Consider the following 14,829-nt stretch of genomic DNA (forward strand, 5'->3'; position numbering starts at 1 on the left):
GTTGTTCCACCCGTTTAAGACTAAACTAAATGAAAACCGGAGAGGACCAAAGAGTATATTCCTTCTCCTGCTCAACGAAGAACGGCTTGACTAAACCATTTTACGTCTTCTACAACGTTCACGCTTTTATTTCCTTTGTCTGTCTGTTTTAGAATCTATTCCATTTTCTTGTGCCAGCTAATTACGCTCAAGTCTGAGATAGCAGCGGATTATGTTCAAAGAAATTAGAGGTACCATTTCTTGGTAAGTTTAATCTGCTTCTTCTCCTATTTGATGTTCAGTTTGTGAGTTTTTTTTTCAAAGAAAAACGGTTTCCATTTGTTATTTGCCTTCGAAATTCTCGATTTTTGGTTTCATTTTTAGAAGTAGTTAGTTTGTTGTTGATTATTTTGGATTACTCAAAACTGTAGCTGTTTAAAGCTTTTGATTGATCCTGTTTTTAACCAGTTAAAAAAAAAAAAAAAAAAAAAAAACTATGTAGAGGCCATATTATTGCTTGAAAATTGAAATGCTATCCTTAAACGCTGTGGAGATGTTTGAATATAGCTCTAGTATCAACTAAGGTATCGTGGATCATTTTTGGGGACTGGGATTCCTTTTCTTGCAGAATTGCTGGGATAGAAAACTGGGACTCTCTCTCTCTCTCTCTCTCTCTCTCTCTCTCAGTGTTGCCCCTGTTAACATAGAATTGACGTTTTCAGTTTTTTGCCAATTTATTATTTTATGGAGAAAACAATCAAATAGCTACAGTGCATGGTTTTGTTGAATGAACCCTAGGTTTATAACAGTTGAAGCAATTGAGACTTATAAGGTTTGGATGTACTCATATTCTTGGTGTTGGATTTATGTTCTATAAACATTAGGTGGGGAATCACCGCTATGACTAGATTCTTCTGAAATGATGCGTTTTGAAAGTTGTATAGGTTGGATAGATTGATATGAATGGCCTTGTAGAGGCGTTGAACTGCTTGAATACTGTCTTACTTTTATTTTTTTACTGCAGTTGAAAAACATCAATTTCTAATCTTGTGAAGACTTGAAAGGTGTACAACTTAAATTCTGTGGTTATACACTGGTTGTCCATCTTTAACACTTAGACCTGATGACTGAATGGAGAAAAGACGGCACATTGCAATTTTTACAACTGCATGTCTTCCATGGTTGACTGGAACTGCAGTCAACCCTCTTTTTCGCGCTGCATATCTTGCAAAGGATGGAGATAGAAAGGTTACTTTGGTGGTTCCCTGGTTGTCTTTGAAACACCAAAAGCTAGTATATCCCAGCAACACCACATTCAGTTCACATTCAGAGCAAGAAGCATATGTGCGCCAGTGGCTTGAGGAGAGAACTGCATTCTTCTCTGGTTTCAATATATGCTTTTATCCTGCAAAGGTAATCCTACACAATAGATCAGTTGGACAAAGTAGTGATAATCTGATGGCCATTCTTGACATCATTCATGGTGCAGTTTGCTGTAGATAAAAGAAGCATTCTTCCTGTAGGAGATATCTCTGAAGTCATCCCCGATGAAGAGGCAGACATTGCCATCCTTGAAGAGCCAGAGCATCTAACATGGTTTCATCATGGAAAGAGATGGAAAACTAAATTCTGCCTGGTGGTAGGAATTGTGCATACAAATTATCTGGAATATGTAAAGAGAGAGAAGAATGGACGAATGAAAGCATTTATGCTTAAGCATCTTAATAGCTGGGTTGTTGGTATATATTGTCACAAGGTATGTTTTTCAATGGATGTCATTCCATATGGAACAATATTTTATTTTGGATGCTTGCATATTGTTCCTTTAAACAACCTAACTTAGTGAACTTCAGCTATCAGTTTTTAGTTGAATTACTTCTGTATATGACTTGTAAAATTACTTGTCTGCGGAAATTTTTTTGCAGTTATGCCTCAGGTAAAAACCCAAGGCTTTCACATGGATGAATGACCATCAAGGTTTCAAGTAATAATGCAAATGATGAGGCCTTTTGAGTTTTGAGACTGATTTATGATAGTGGCTAAATTGTCAAAGTTTAGTTGAGGCATTAAGCTAGGATTTTAATGTATGGCTCTTGGGATTTTGACTTGTAAAGTGCGATTCTAACCACTGGATGGGGGATCAGGGGCTTGTAGAACGGCAAAGGGTTACCTTTTCATGTAACCCAACCTATGCATGGAATAATTGTAAAATTGCAACATTATTTTAATCCTTAATTAATAGGGATAGGGTAGATGTGTTTTCTCTTATTTGTTTGGATCCAAATCATGAGATATGTGTTTTACGTTAGTTGTCAACTATTGCAACCCTCCTCCTTTGCCTGAGGTTGGGGCCAACAGCATATAGTCTAAGGCTATAATAATTCCTAGAGGAATTAATAGTGAAAGAAATTCATTTGCTGGTTAGTCAATTTATTTTAGATGCTTCTCCCAAAAGATAGTTGAATTTTCTCATCCCTATAATTGCAGTGCTGCAATCATAAAAGATTTGATTGCTGACTAGATTACAATTGGGATGTTAGTACAGGTAATTAGATTGTCTGCTGCCACCCAGGATTATCCAAATTCCATTATCTGCAACGTTCATGGAGTGAATCCCAAGTTCCTTGATATTGGCAAGAAAAAGTTAGAGGAACAGAAAAGAGGGAGCCAGGCATTTTCTAAAGGCGCTTACTACATTGGGAAAATGTTGTGGAGCAAAGGTTACAAGGAGCTTCTTACTCTTCTTCATGATCACCAAAAGGAGCTGGCTGGACTTGAGGTTGATTTATATGGCAGTGGAGAAGATTATGATCAAGTTCAGAAAGCTGCAAAAGAATTGCAACTAGTAGTTAGAGTGAACCCTGGGCGTGATCATGCAGATCCTGTGTTCCATGAGTAAGTTTCCTACAGTATTTTCTTCCTTCATGGTGTGAATTTAATTATTCATTGTGAAAAGCTTGCTGAGATAAAGTGTTCATTTTCATTTTTTGTTACTGGCCCAGTTATAAAGTGTTCCTGAATCCAAGCACTACAGATGTACTCTGTACGACCACAGCTGAAGCTTTAGCAATGGGAAAAATTGTAGTGTGTGCCAACCACCCCTCGAATGACTTCTTCAAGCAGTTTCCAAACTGCCGTACTTATGATAACAGGAATGAATTTGTGGAGGCCACTCATAGGGCATTGACCGAGCAACCAGCTGAGTTGACTGATGCCCAGAGATATGAACTGTCATGGGAAGCTGCCACTGAACGATTTCTGAGAATCGCTGAGTTGGACCAAGCATCTGTAAGCAAACCAGGAAAAAGTACTGCAGACAACCTTGCTTCCACATCTCTCAGTCTAAGAAGGAACATGGAAGATGCATCAGCATATGTGCATTATGTGGCTTCTGGTTTTGAAGCATCAAGAAGAGCTTTTGGTGCAATTCCAGGGAGTCTGCAACCAGATGAAGAGCAATGTAAGGAACTTGGCCTCGCTATCTATGCTCAAAAATGAGGCTCAAGAAATGGATCTCATGGTTTGTGGATGATCAAGGTAATTAAAGTTAGGGCAAAAGGGTGTATGTAAAAGATTTTTTTTCTTTTCTTCCCACTTTTTTCCCAAACTCAAACATGGGGAAAACTGTATACGAAGTATCAAGTATGTATCTAAGAATGAAGTCTGAGGTAGGGGCAGCAAAATTATTTGTTTTTGTTTATAGATTGTTTGGTGTCTCTAAATTTATGAATTTCTGTAATATTCCTTTGTTAGAATCCTGATATTATTAAGGCAAAGGGACTTGTATGGTGGGTTCATATTAATATACTGTCAGAACGATCCTGGATTTTGGGTTATAGCTGATGCAACTCTTAACAGACAATTGTCATGCAGATATTGCAGGCTTTGGATCTTAGACAGCACATAAAATAACTGGTTAGAAGATATTATAACGTTCATAGATTTATGTGTGATTAAATTCTAAATCTCACGATTTGAAAAAACTTATCCTGAAGCAACACTTGTTTTTTTTTTTCTTGTCCTACACTGGCAAATCAGAATCACAAAAGGATCAATCTTATCTGCAAATAAAAGTCTTTAAACACATCAAAGTCGACATATATAAACTCTGAAGCACATCTGTCCAATTTTGGAAATTTCTTTAGTTTCCTTTTTAGTAAAATAATAATAATAATAATAATAATAATAATAATAGTGGAGTTTTTTGAGTAATTCGTAGCTTACCATTTTAGTAAATTGAGTTTCAAATTTGTAGCTTTAGTTATGGATTATAAAGTTCAAATTTAAATATGTAATATTTGAAGTATAAATGGCAGCAATCCTATTGGAGAACAGATAGATCTCCTAGTATACGTAGATTTATGTTAGCTAACAGTAAGCTATGTCGGCTCAAGAGTTGACAACGACAACAGTAACGGAACTCCTAAGTCCTAGGCCTACCGGATTCGTATTCACATTTTTTAAATGGTACCCGCCTTCTGTTGGAGGCCCCATTTGGCCTATTTCCGAAAAGTTCCATTTGCCTGACAAGACCAGTTGACATAAGAAACTGGATTAATGGATTTGAATATACCTGACTACACCCGACCCGGAATATAGCTCAAGTCTTCTCCAGCGAATCCTTCTAACACACGCCGCTTATAGAGTCCCTAAAATAGGAAAACTCTTTTTAAGTTTAAACTGACGTACGAACTGATACTGCCGTTTGGACTCTCTGTTATTGCTCATCTTACTCTTTCTTCTTTTCTTTTTCCCGCGAAACTTTCCTTTCCTCTGTCTCTGCAAAACCTAATCTTCTCATCTTTCACATCAATCGCTTCCGTAATCCAATCTCTTAATTACACTTTTATTTCTATTTTTTGACCTGTTTGTGAGCCGTTACGTTGTTCTTTGAAACAAAGAAACTTCTCTTCAAAACAGAGAAGTTTTCTACTTTTGATTCTTTCCCAAAACCTCAAACGTTAAAGTTTCCTTTGATGTTGCTTAATTTATTCTTTGTTTTATTTGTTGCGTCCCTGTTCTTGTTGACCGTTATATGAGACTAAACATTAATAGAATGGAGTTGGGAGAAGATGAGTTTTATTGCTGTATTTTTAAAAGATGTGGCTGAGGGACTTAATCCTGTTTAATTTAAAAATAAATTTACGCAAACTTTTGGGTTTCTTTAATTTTTCTTGGATTGATTAAATTTGGAGTAGAAAGATCATGGGAGAGGAAGTTGAGCAAGCTAATTCTGATTCAAATAATGGAGGTTTAATTTCCTCACATGCGTCTGTAGTTGCAAATCCTGATTCAATCCCTGCTCAAGGGTCTGTTAATCTGCCATTCCTTCTTTTATGTGAATTGATATTCATATCGGGTTCATAATCTGTTAAAGCAAGTATTTTTCGTTTTTGTTTTGTTGTAGGAGAATAACAGGTCCTACCAGGCGATCAACAAAGGGAGGCTGGACAGAGAAGGAGGTCTGTAGCTAGAGGCTGTTTATTTAACTGCTTTTATATTATGCTACATTTTAATTTTAGGGCATTTTAGGCCATAAATAGATTCTCTAATGGACAGTCAATTTTAGGTTATGGCAGATAGAGACTATTATTTATGGTTGGGATGTCTATGTTATTAGCAAGAAAATTGTAATCTGTTGCTTTTGTTTTTTACTTTTTTTAATAGGATCAAGTCTTAGTTGCTGCAGTCAAAAAGTTCAATTGCAGAAACTGGAAGAAGATTGGTATGTTGCTTACTTCAATTCGAAAATTTGGTCGAAGGGATTGTAATTCTTAATGAAATTTGTGATTTTCTTTTACAGCTGAATGTGTTCCTGATAGAACAGATGTTCAATGTTTGCATCGTTGGCAGAAGGTTCTTAATCCTGATCTTGTTAAAGGACCCTGGAAAAAGGAGGTGCAAATAAAAATTATATTTCAATTTATTTAGTTAGAATAAACTCTTTAGATTTTGGTTTTTCTTTAGTAGACTCGCATTCTCATTTCTACGGACCTGCAGGAAGATGATCTGATTCGCGAGCTTGTTGGAAAGCAGGGGAATAAGAAATGGTCTGAAATAGCAAAACAGTTGCCAGGCCGCATAGGGAAGCAATGCCGAGAGAGGTATTCGTTGATGATGAGCTTTATATGTTTTAAATTATGCAGTCTTTTTGTTTTTTCTTCAAATGTTCGATTAAAAGAATTATGTGTTCAGGTGGCACAACCATTTGAACCCAGAAATAAAAAGAACTGCATGGACCAAAGAGGAGGAGTTGACTCTCATCAAGGCCCATGCAGTATATGGGAATAAGTGGGCTGAGATTGCTAAGTTTCTTCATGGCAGGTATTATTGGAAGAGTTAATAAAAATGGATATTTCAATTGCTTGATTTGACCAAGTTGGGAAACCTAACTTCAGTTTTTGTATTTATTGAAAATTACCAGAACTGAAAATTCAATAAAGAATCACTGGAACTGCTCAGTGAGGAAGAAGGTAGGATCACACTTGGCTTGTGATTTTAACCTATACAGCTCTAATACAAAATCAGAAAGCAGGAAGTTTGAGGCAGATGATCAAAGATTTGATGAGAGGATGAACTTAGAGGGAAGCATGCACAATTGTTCATTGGCTTTGGCTCTTGGAAATGCTACTACAATGGACAGTCAATTTCCAATTACTTCAGATAAGGGAAACTACTGTAAATTCCAGGGAAAAGAACCCACATTTGGTGCTTCAGCTGCATCCAGTCTAACCAGTGTAAACTACAGAGAAAGTCAAAATAATGCCAACACAACTGACTCTGACTACACAAACCGCATAGCTACCAACTGGACCAGTAGATTATGTTATACTAATAATTCCTCTGGTAATCTTGCAATGTTTCAATCTTCATGTGAAAGAACATGCGAGCTGTCAGATACAGTAAATTCCTTGCATTCTGGACCTCTTTCTGTGCCTTTGACTCTTTCTTTGAGTACTCCTATTAGTGTTGCTGGTCATGACAGAAAAGCAGGTAACTTTTTCAATATTAGTAATCTATGAGTTGTCTCAACTGCTATCTGATGCTGTTCTATAGAGTAGTTTGCAATGACGGACTAGAATATCGAGCTTCTTGTTTTTGTTTATGATGACAGGTGAATTTAATGACAAAATTACAGCTGCTAGAGGCTATGAGAACACGAAGGAACCCAATCGTGGTTTGTTGTGCTATGAATCGCTCCAGTTAAGAGATTTGGATATTCTTGTTGAAACTGGAAGTTTTCCAAGTACAGATAGTTACATTAAGACAGCAACAAGCCCATTTTCCTCTTCCACTCCATTAAAGCATAACAGAGGAATTTCTCATAATTGCAGTAGTCCTGAATTCATTTTGAAAAGTGCTGCAAAGAGTTTCAGAAGCACACCTTCAATAATAAGAAAAAGAAGTTTTCGAAATTCGGGGCAATCTAGCAATGCAATTCTTGGCTTCAATGATGTTTGGTTACCAGAAGACAGCACAGAGACCTCTTGCAATAGCCACCTATCTCTAAATTTATGTCCATATGAGAAAGATTGTGACAGTAACATGAACCCATCAAATGAACGGCAGCTTTTTCTTTCTTCTGCAAAGTCTCAAAAGCTTGAAACTCAATCTGAAGAAAAAAGCTTGGATTTTGCATTTAATGGGGAAAGGGATTCAACTAGCATCACATCTAGAGCTTCAAGTTCTCATAACTCTTGTAGTGGCAACTGATGTTCATCTGTGACATGATAAGCTGTGGAAGTCTTATCATAAAGGTTTTGGTCGAGACTATTGGGGTATGGTGGTTCTGTTTGAATATCCGTAAACTAAATTTATAACTGCTGTTTATTAGAAATTCAAACCAACCCCAATTTTGATACATACTCAAATCTACCAAATCTTATGTATGGTGAAGGAAAAAGAAAGAAGGATTTATATAAATTGTCTCACGTATTTGTTTTAGTTTTAATCATTTTTTTATTTATGGATGAATTAATGAGTAAGTCGAAATTAGTTAATTAAAGGGTTAAAATATCTTTTCAAGGAAAAAAAAAAAAAAAATATATATATATATATATATATATATATATATATATATATATATATATATATATATATGTTGCGTTATGAATCCATAAATACTCAAAAAAAAAAGAAAAAAAAGGATCGAGATATATAACGGTGAATGAACAAATAATTTCTAATATAAAAAAATAGTGTTAACATATACAAAATTACTTTTGCTAAATTTAAAAGATGAAAAGTTTATATATATATATATATATATAAAATAAAACATACTTAATTTTTTATTTTAATATAATTAATTTAAATTAAAATACATGTAACTCAAACTATAAAATAAAAAAAATATTTAATTTTTTTATTTCAATAATTACCTTGACGTATGAAGTAGGCTTGTATACTAGAAGTTAAATTACACATATACGAAATATGGGAGTATGGTTTGTCTAAGACACGAAATAAATAGATTAGGGTTGAGGTTAAATAAGTTTATGTCATAAATGAATCACCTATTTATGACACGAATATAAACGTGTTATATCGCGGATTAGGCGAGTGACCCGTTTATTCAATTGTCAAGAGGTAATTTTAGTGTTAAATATAAATACTCCCATTAAAACCTATTTAAATTTTATTGTTGCACTATTTTTTTATTTTAATAATAAATCTTGAAGAATTGTACATTTTACGTAGAAAATTTTATTTTTAAATATGATTAAGTTAAAGAGGTTAAAAATTATAAATACTATAAGCAGGTTAAGTGGGTCATATATAGATCAATACAACCACTTAATTTATTTATAATATTAAACGGGTTACACGAGTCATATATGGGTCAACACGATCCACTTAACATGTTTATGATATTAAGCGGATTAAATGTGTTCGTGTTCATGTCAATCTTCTAATTTTCATGTTGTATTTATATCAAAGTTATAAAAAAATTATTTCATACTTAAATATTGTTTCGTGCAAATGGTTTTAAATATAAAATTATTTTTTATTCAATTTTTGTAGTTTTAATTAATTATGAAATCATAAATTTTATTGATGATTCTTTTTTAGAATTTTTAGAAACAAAATCAAAATTTATGTCAGACATTCCAATGGGCTAACTGTTTGATAGGATGATAGTTTTTGAATATTTGAATAAAAAATATGGTTAGTTTTTGAGTTGAATAAATAAAATATTCAAAATAAAATGTCTTATTCAGTTGAGCGGCGGCGTTAAGCTTAACAATTTTTTTTTTTTTTTTTTTTTGTGAGAATGGATGTTAAGCTTAAGACTTACGGGCAGTCGTCCAACCACTCGCCGCTTTTGAACTACACGTGCGGTTCGTTGCATGTGATTTCCAATTGCAGGATAAATGGGACACCGATATGAATTACAAGGATGGACGATCCTAATCTAGATTATCGAGAAATGAAATAGCCACGCAACTAATCCCAACCGCCACTTTGCACAATCTGATTGCCCAGGTGACAACTGAAATGGCGAAGATGGCCTCCGCCGCCGAGACATCGTCTGTCTCCACAATACCAGCTACGATCTGCAAGGACTTACCACTTAGTTTTAGCCGATGGATCTCAAGTCTTTTCGGCATTACAGAGATCTCCGAGTCTTTTCCTCAAAATTATAATTGCAAGGACTCCTATTCCGATCTCTTCTGCCATCTCCTTAAGGTTGAGTCTGTCCAAATTGGCCGTGTTTCCTGTCTCTTTTCTGTCCTTCCCTTCGTTACCGTAAGATTCTTGGGACATTTAATCAGTTCCCTGTTTGGTCTTAGGAAGCAAATGAAAATTCTGTTTTCGTAGCTTCTTTTCCTCTGTTTTATGGGCAAGCAAACGGGAATATTAATTATGCTTTGTTTCCCTTTGGTGGGTTTGTAGAATTATTATAATGGACTGCATGGTGGGGCTGTTGCAGCTATAGCAGAGAGAGTGGCGATTGCTTGTGCTAGGACTGTCGTTCCCGAAGATAAACAACTCTTTGTTGGTGAATTGAGCGTTTCTTATCTCTCTGCCGCAACACAAAATGTGAGTGTTATATTTTGATTGTGTATTTGTCTTTAGTTTTTGTCTTATTGAATAGGAATTCCCAATTTGGCTTTGATCATTCATGCAATTTTATGATTGCTTGAACCCTAAAGGTCCCTTTTTTTTTAATTGAAGTTTTGAAGGGAAAACGATAGCTCTTTTTTCTCTTTTAGTGATTAGAGCATTTTCATTTCTCAAACTATTAACTTGCGTTCCCAGGAAGATTTGGTAGTTGATGGGTCTGTACTGAGGAGCGGAAGAAATTTGACTGTAGTTGCAATTGAGTTCAAAACCAAGAAATCTGGGAAGTTGGTCTACACTGCTCGTGCTACCTTCTATCACATGCCACCTGCCAAACTTTGAAATTCCAATTCTAAGGTAATACTATGGTTTGCCTAGAACAAACATATGAACTTTTTGAGGAATTTAGTAAGAATAACAATACTTATTACCATGTGCTGATATATTGCTGGTTCATGCTTCTGGTGAGGAAGATCTTTCTCACTGGAATGCTAAATGTTGAAAGAGTAAATAAAGCTTGATGCTTTACTTGTAGAAATATTAATGGTGCTCAATGCAATGACTGAAAGTCTTAAGGAATCGTTTTCCTGGACAATTTATGGAAATATTTAGTTCTAAATCAATAATTGGCTTATGATGCTAATTTTGAAGTTTCCTTGATGTTAATTATACCCAACTTGGGTACTTTAACTCCCAATAAACTATATATTTACCTGAGAAAAAAGGGGAAAGGAAAGATCTACGATGCATTACTTACTGGGAATCAAATCAGTGTGTCCAACTCAAATAGTAACACCTAGTTTTATGTAATGTTGTTGATGTAGACACTTAATCTGTTGTGTAAGAAAGTATTGGAAGCTGTAAGACAAGCCCATGGGGTGGGAATCAGTGGTCCAGATAGATATTAGGAAAAAAGGAAAATTTTTAGAAAAAAAGAAAATTATCGAAGGATTTTTATAGAGAAGAATGAATTTAGAGTTCTTTGAATTCATCATCTACAACCTAATTCCAAGCTTGTAGTTAATTTTTATGGCATTGTTGTTTGCTTATGGCTGATAATTGCTCTTTCATACAGGTAAATGCAGGCCTGGAGAGGACGCAACTATCACTGTTTTGCATTCAATTTCAAGTTTAAGAAGCATACCACATGCATTGGCAAATTTGTGTGGTTACAAACTTACAGTGGCGGAGTATTTCGATGATGAAAATTGCTATAATTGTCGATTTATAGCATATTCTGTTGCTTGATGCTTGTAAAACTCAATTATAGAATATAATAATAAACATCTCGTAAACTCACATCCTGTGTCTTTATTCGTTAATAAAATACGAAACTTTGAAATTGTCTTTTAATGGGCTGGCCAGGGCCTATTGGTCATCCATCTTATAAGAAGCATTTTTGTGTCTGGCTAAGAGCTACACCCACAAGATTCCAGATTTGCAAATGGCCAAAACCTCCGCCATAGACAATTCTCCACCATCAAAAGAAGATTCATCTTATCCAATATCGGTCTCCAAATCCTCGAGTCCAGAAGTCGTGGAGGGGGTTCACCGCTTCTTTAACAACGTTGGAATCTCAGCCTTTATTCCTGAAAACAACCAATCCAAGGATTTCTATTCCGATATACTTCGCTATCTTCTTAAGGCCGCCAGTGTCCAACGTGGCCGCATCTCCTGTGTCTTCTCTGTTCAACCCGTCGTCGCTGTAATTTTTCCAATTTTTTTTTTTCTTTTTTGCGCTTAAGTATACAATTATTCAAATGTTTAATATCGAGGCTTAGTTTTCCGTTGGTGGGTTGTAGAATTATTACGGTGGACTGCACGGATCGGCTGTTGCAGCTATAGCAGAGAGGGTGGGGATTGCTTGTGCTAGAACTATTGTGGCTGAGGATAAGGAAATCTTTCTTGGTGAATTGAGTATCTCCTATCTGTCTGCCGCACCACAAAAGGTGAGTTTTTTGTTCGGTTCTACGATACTAAAAGTGGCAAAAATTGCAAATTTGCATTTGATGGTGATCTAATTGTCTCTTAAAACTGTGTCCAGGAGGTTTTGGTGGTTGATGGGTCTGTAGTGAGAAGCGGAAGAAATTTAACAGTAGTAGCAATGGAGTTCAAAATCAAAAGAACTGGCAAGTTGGGCTTCACTGCTCGTGCTACCTTCTATCACATGCCTCCTGCCAAATTATAAACTCATCTTAGCTTTGTTATGTTCATGTTTGTGTAATTCCCCTTCTGGTGTAGGCATGGAGAAAACAAAATTACTGCTTGCTAATGCTTTGTACCCAACTTTGATTTTCAGTACCAGTCAATGGAATTTGTGAAGTTCAATGGGATAATAAAACATGAAACGGTGATTGAAATGGAAATCTTTTTTTTTTTTTTTTTTTTTTGTAATAATAAAACTTCAGTATTACTATTTGAATAGTATATAGATAAATTTTTTATATTTAAAATTTAAGTATTTGATCAAGTTCAGACACAAAATCAGTTCAATTTGTTATTGAAGTTAATTGAGTTTAAACCTGTATTTGGAATAGATTTGTGTTTAGTATGAAAAAAGAATAAACAATCTAAACATAAATTTGATTCGATTAAATTAAATTAAATTCAAAAAATTTAAAAGCTTGTATTGAATAATGGATGAGCAGCTAAACTCATTTATTCCCTTCCCCTACACAATTGGGTTTGCAAGCTTAATTAATGCAATGTAGAGTAGAGGAATTATAATGGGCTTGGTTTAATAGAGAATACAGATTTAGGCCATAAAATAATAAAATGGGCTTGATTTGTCCATTTCCTTTTCCACCTGAATAAATTCTGGCTTTCCGAAAGATTATGTGTCGTTACCAGGACAGATGGCGAAGGATTCTCCGTCCCCCACTGCGACTGCTGTTTCACTTCTAGAGGAAGCGTCGTCTCCTTCAACAACAAAAACAACGGCGATCTCCAAGTCCTTGCCCCCACAGTATGTAAATGAGGTCCAAAGCTTTTTCATCCGCAAAGCATCATCCGATCCTCCTCTTAATGATAATCAAAAATCCAAAGATTTCCATTCCGATCTCTTTCGAAGTCTCCTCAAGATCAATTATGTCCACCGTGGCCGCGTCTCCTGCTTCTTCTCCGTCCTACCACCTTTCGTAGTAATTTTTCTCATCCTTTCCTTGCGTCTTTGTCTTTCTGCAATTTTTAAGAAAATTAGTGGAAGGAAATGAATCGACCAATTTCAATCTCGTGGTTTTAGAATATTTTCAGTGGGCTACATGGAGGGGTGATTGGATCTATAGCGGAGAGAGTGGGAATAGCTTGCGCCAGAACCGTCGTGGCTAAGGACAAGGAGCTCTTTCTTGGCGAATTGAGTCTGTCTTATCTCTCTCCCGCTCCTCTAAATGTGAGTTTCTAAACAGAGCTGAGCTGCGGAAGCAAGTTATCTTATCTTTTTAATTTGTTGTTCGAGGATTGTGGCCTAAGTTGCAGCAATTACAGTAGTGCAAACTTTTATTTCTTCAGGAGGAATGTATAGTTGATGGGTCCATTCTAAGAAGTGGAAGAAATATTAGTGTAGTGGCAATGGAGTTCAGAATCAAGAAAGTTCATAAGCTGGTCTACACTGCTCGTGCTACCTTTTATCACGCACCAGCTACTGCCAAGTTATGAAAATTTGTCTTTTGACAAACAAGTATCAACTGTATTTACAGGAAAGAACATGGATAATTTGGTCAATTCGAAAGAAACTTTTTAATAATTTTTGCTTCTATTTTTCCTGAAATATCTTTTTTCATCTAAGGCGGAAAAAAAAAAGTATTGAGTTGTTTGGCTGAGAACAGATGGGGAAAGTCTTCGCCTCACCACCACAGCAAATTACTTCTTCTTCTTCTCCTTCCTCAGCAACAGTCTCCGAACACCTACCTCCTGAATATGTGACTGCCGTCAAAGATTTTCTCGTCGACTGCGGAATGTCCGCCACCGCTTTCTCCGATAAGCATGACTCCAAGGATTTCTATTCCGATCTCATACGCGATCTACTAAAGACCGATATTGTCCAACGAGGCCGTGTCTCCTGCGTCTTCTCCGTCCTGCCCGCAGTCACTGTAATCTTTCTGCGCCACTCCACTCCTTTTCCATTTTAGTAAATAAAATTTGCTTAATTCTTCAATTTTGCTTCTTAACTTTCGTTGCTGGGCTGTAGAATCTTTATAATGGACTTCTTGGAGGGGCAATTGGAGCTATAGCAGAGAGAGTGGCAATTGCTTGTGCCAGAACCGTCGTGGCCGAGGATAAGAATCTCTTTCTTGGTGAATTGAGCATATCTTATCTCTCTGCCGCGCCACAAAGTGTAAGCAGCTGTTTTTTTTCTTGACATATAATAATAAATGGGCTAGTGATGTAAATTTATGTTTTCAGGAGGAGCTGGTAGTTGATGGGTCTGTGGTGAGGAGTGGAAGAAACTTAACTGTAATCGCTGTTGAGTTCAGGATCAAGAAAAGCTGGAAGCTAGTTTACATTGCTCGTGCTACTTTATATCACATGCCCGTTGCCAAGTTATGAAGTGTCTGTTATGGGGTCAGTGAATTATATTTGATCTGTAAACCTGTTCTTCCTTTTCTTCACCGCATAAATATATATTTATAGTAGTTTTTTTTTTTTTTTAATTGGACATAAAGGATCTCCAACAAATTGTGATGATCCTAATGGAAAACTTTAAGACAGATCCCAGTTCGTTTCTGTTGCATTTTCCGCATTATTCTTTTTTTTTTTCCGAGAAATTTCCAAGAAAACCAACAACTT

General features: G+C 35.8%; 6 protein-coding genes across 7 annotated transcripts; all 6 read left to right on the top strand.

Annotated features, from left to right (window-relative positions):
* Nucleotides 1-46: 46 nt before the first annotated feature.
* DGD2 (digalactosyl diacylglycerol deficient 2) lies at nucleotides 47-3,815 on the top strand. Its single transcript, XM_012228062.3, has 5 exons — nucleotides 47-243; nucleotides 1,004-1,392; nucleotides 1,469-1,735; nucleotides 2,525-2,874; nucleotides 2,982-3,815. The coding sequence occupies exons 2-5, from the start codon at nucleotides 1,111-1,113 to the stop codon at nucleotides 3,475-3,477; spliced, it is 1,395 nt and encodes a 464-aa protein (XP_012083452.1). The 5' UTR covers nucleotides 47-243; nucleotides 1,004-1,110; the 3' UTR covers nucleotides 3,478-3,815.
* Nucleotides 3,816-4,688: 873 nt separating this feature from the next.
* On the top strand, nucleotides 4,689-7,910 carry MYB3R2 (myb domain protein 3r2). The gene is made up of 8 exons (XM_012228453.4): nucleotides 4,689-5,288; nucleotides 5,387-5,441; nucleotides 5,647-5,704; nucleotides 5,783-5,877; nucleotides 5,980-6,083; nucleotides 6,175-6,303; nucleotides 6,404-6,972; nucleotides 7,094-7,910. The coding sequence occupies exons 1-8, from the start codon at nucleotides 5,185-5,187 to the stop codon at nucleotides 7,690-7,692; spliced, it is 1,713 nt and encodes a 570-aa protein (XP_012083843.1). The 5' UTR covers nucleotides 4,689-5,184; the 3' UTR covers nucleotides 7,693-7,910.
* Nucleotides 7,911-9,291: 1,381 nt separating this feature from the next.
* Nucleotides 9,292-11,397, top strand: LOC149496559 (uncharacterized). 2 transcript variants are annotated; one of them, XM_089721137.1, is made up of 4 exons: nucleotides 9,292-9,669; nucleotides 9,877-10,023; nucleotides 10,243-10,401; nucleotides 11,120-11,397. In XM_089721137.1, exons 1-3 carry the CDS (start codon nucleotides 9,478-9,480, stop codon nucleotides 10,384-10,386), a joined length of 483 nt encoding a protein of 160 aa, XP_089577263.1. In that variant the 5' UTR covers nucleotides 9,292-9,477; the 3' UTR covers nucleotides 10,387-10,401; nucleotides 11,120-11,397. The 2 variants fall into 2 exon arrangements, with proteins under 2 accessions (XP_089577263.1, XP_089577262.1); XM_089721136.1 differs by having other exon boundaries at nucleotides 9,295-9,729.
* A 91-nt stretch (nucleotides 11,398-11,488) lies between these two features.
* Nucleotides 11,489-12,410, top strand: LOC149496560 (uncharacterized). Its single transcript, XM_089721135.1, has 3 exons — nucleotides 11,489-11,749; nucleotides 11,847-11,993; nucleotides 12,089-12,410. Exons 1-3 carry the CDS (start codon nucleotides 11,489-11,491, stop codon nucleotides 12,230-12,232), a joined length of 552 nt encoding a protein of 183 aa, XP_089577261.1. The 3' UTR covers nucleotides 12,233-12,410.
* A 388-nt stretch (nucleotides 12,411-12,798) lies between these two features.
* On the top strand, nucleotides 12,799-13,786 carry LOC149496561 (uncharacterized). The gene is made up of 3 exons (XM_089721133.1): nucleotides 12,799-13,184; nucleotides 13,286-13,432; nucleotides 13,552-13,786. The coding sequence occupies exons 1-3, from the start codon at nucleotides 12,900-12,902 to the stop codon at nucleotides 13,696-13,698; spliced, it is 579 nt and encodes a 192-aa protein (XP_089577259.1). The 5' UTR covers nucleotides 12,799-12,899; the 3' UTR covers nucleotides 13,699-13,786.
* Nucleotides 13,726-14,773, top strand: LOC105643033 (uncharacterized). Its single transcript, XM_089721134.1, has 3 exons — nucleotides 13,726-14,132; nucleotides 14,231-14,377; nucleotides 14,446-14,773. The coding sequence occupies exons 1-3, from the start codon at nucleotides 13,869-13,871 to the stop codon at nucleotides 14,587-14,589; spliced, it is 555 nt and encodes a 184-aa protein (XP_089577260.1). The 5' UTR covers nucleotides 13,726-13,868; the 3' UTR covers nucleotides 14,590-14,773.
* Nucleotides 14,774-14,829: the final 56 nt, after the last annotated feature.

This window comes from Jatropha curcas, chromosome 5 (assembly GCF_041381405.1).
Source record: "Jatropha curcas cultivar XTBG-Jc1 chromosome 5, XTBG_Jcur_1.0, whole genome shotgun sequence".
In the NCBI taxonomy this organism is placed as follows: domain Eukaryota; kingdom Viridiplantae; phylum Streptophyta; class Magnoliopsida; order Malpighiales; family Euphorbiaceae; genus Jatropha; species Jatropha curcas.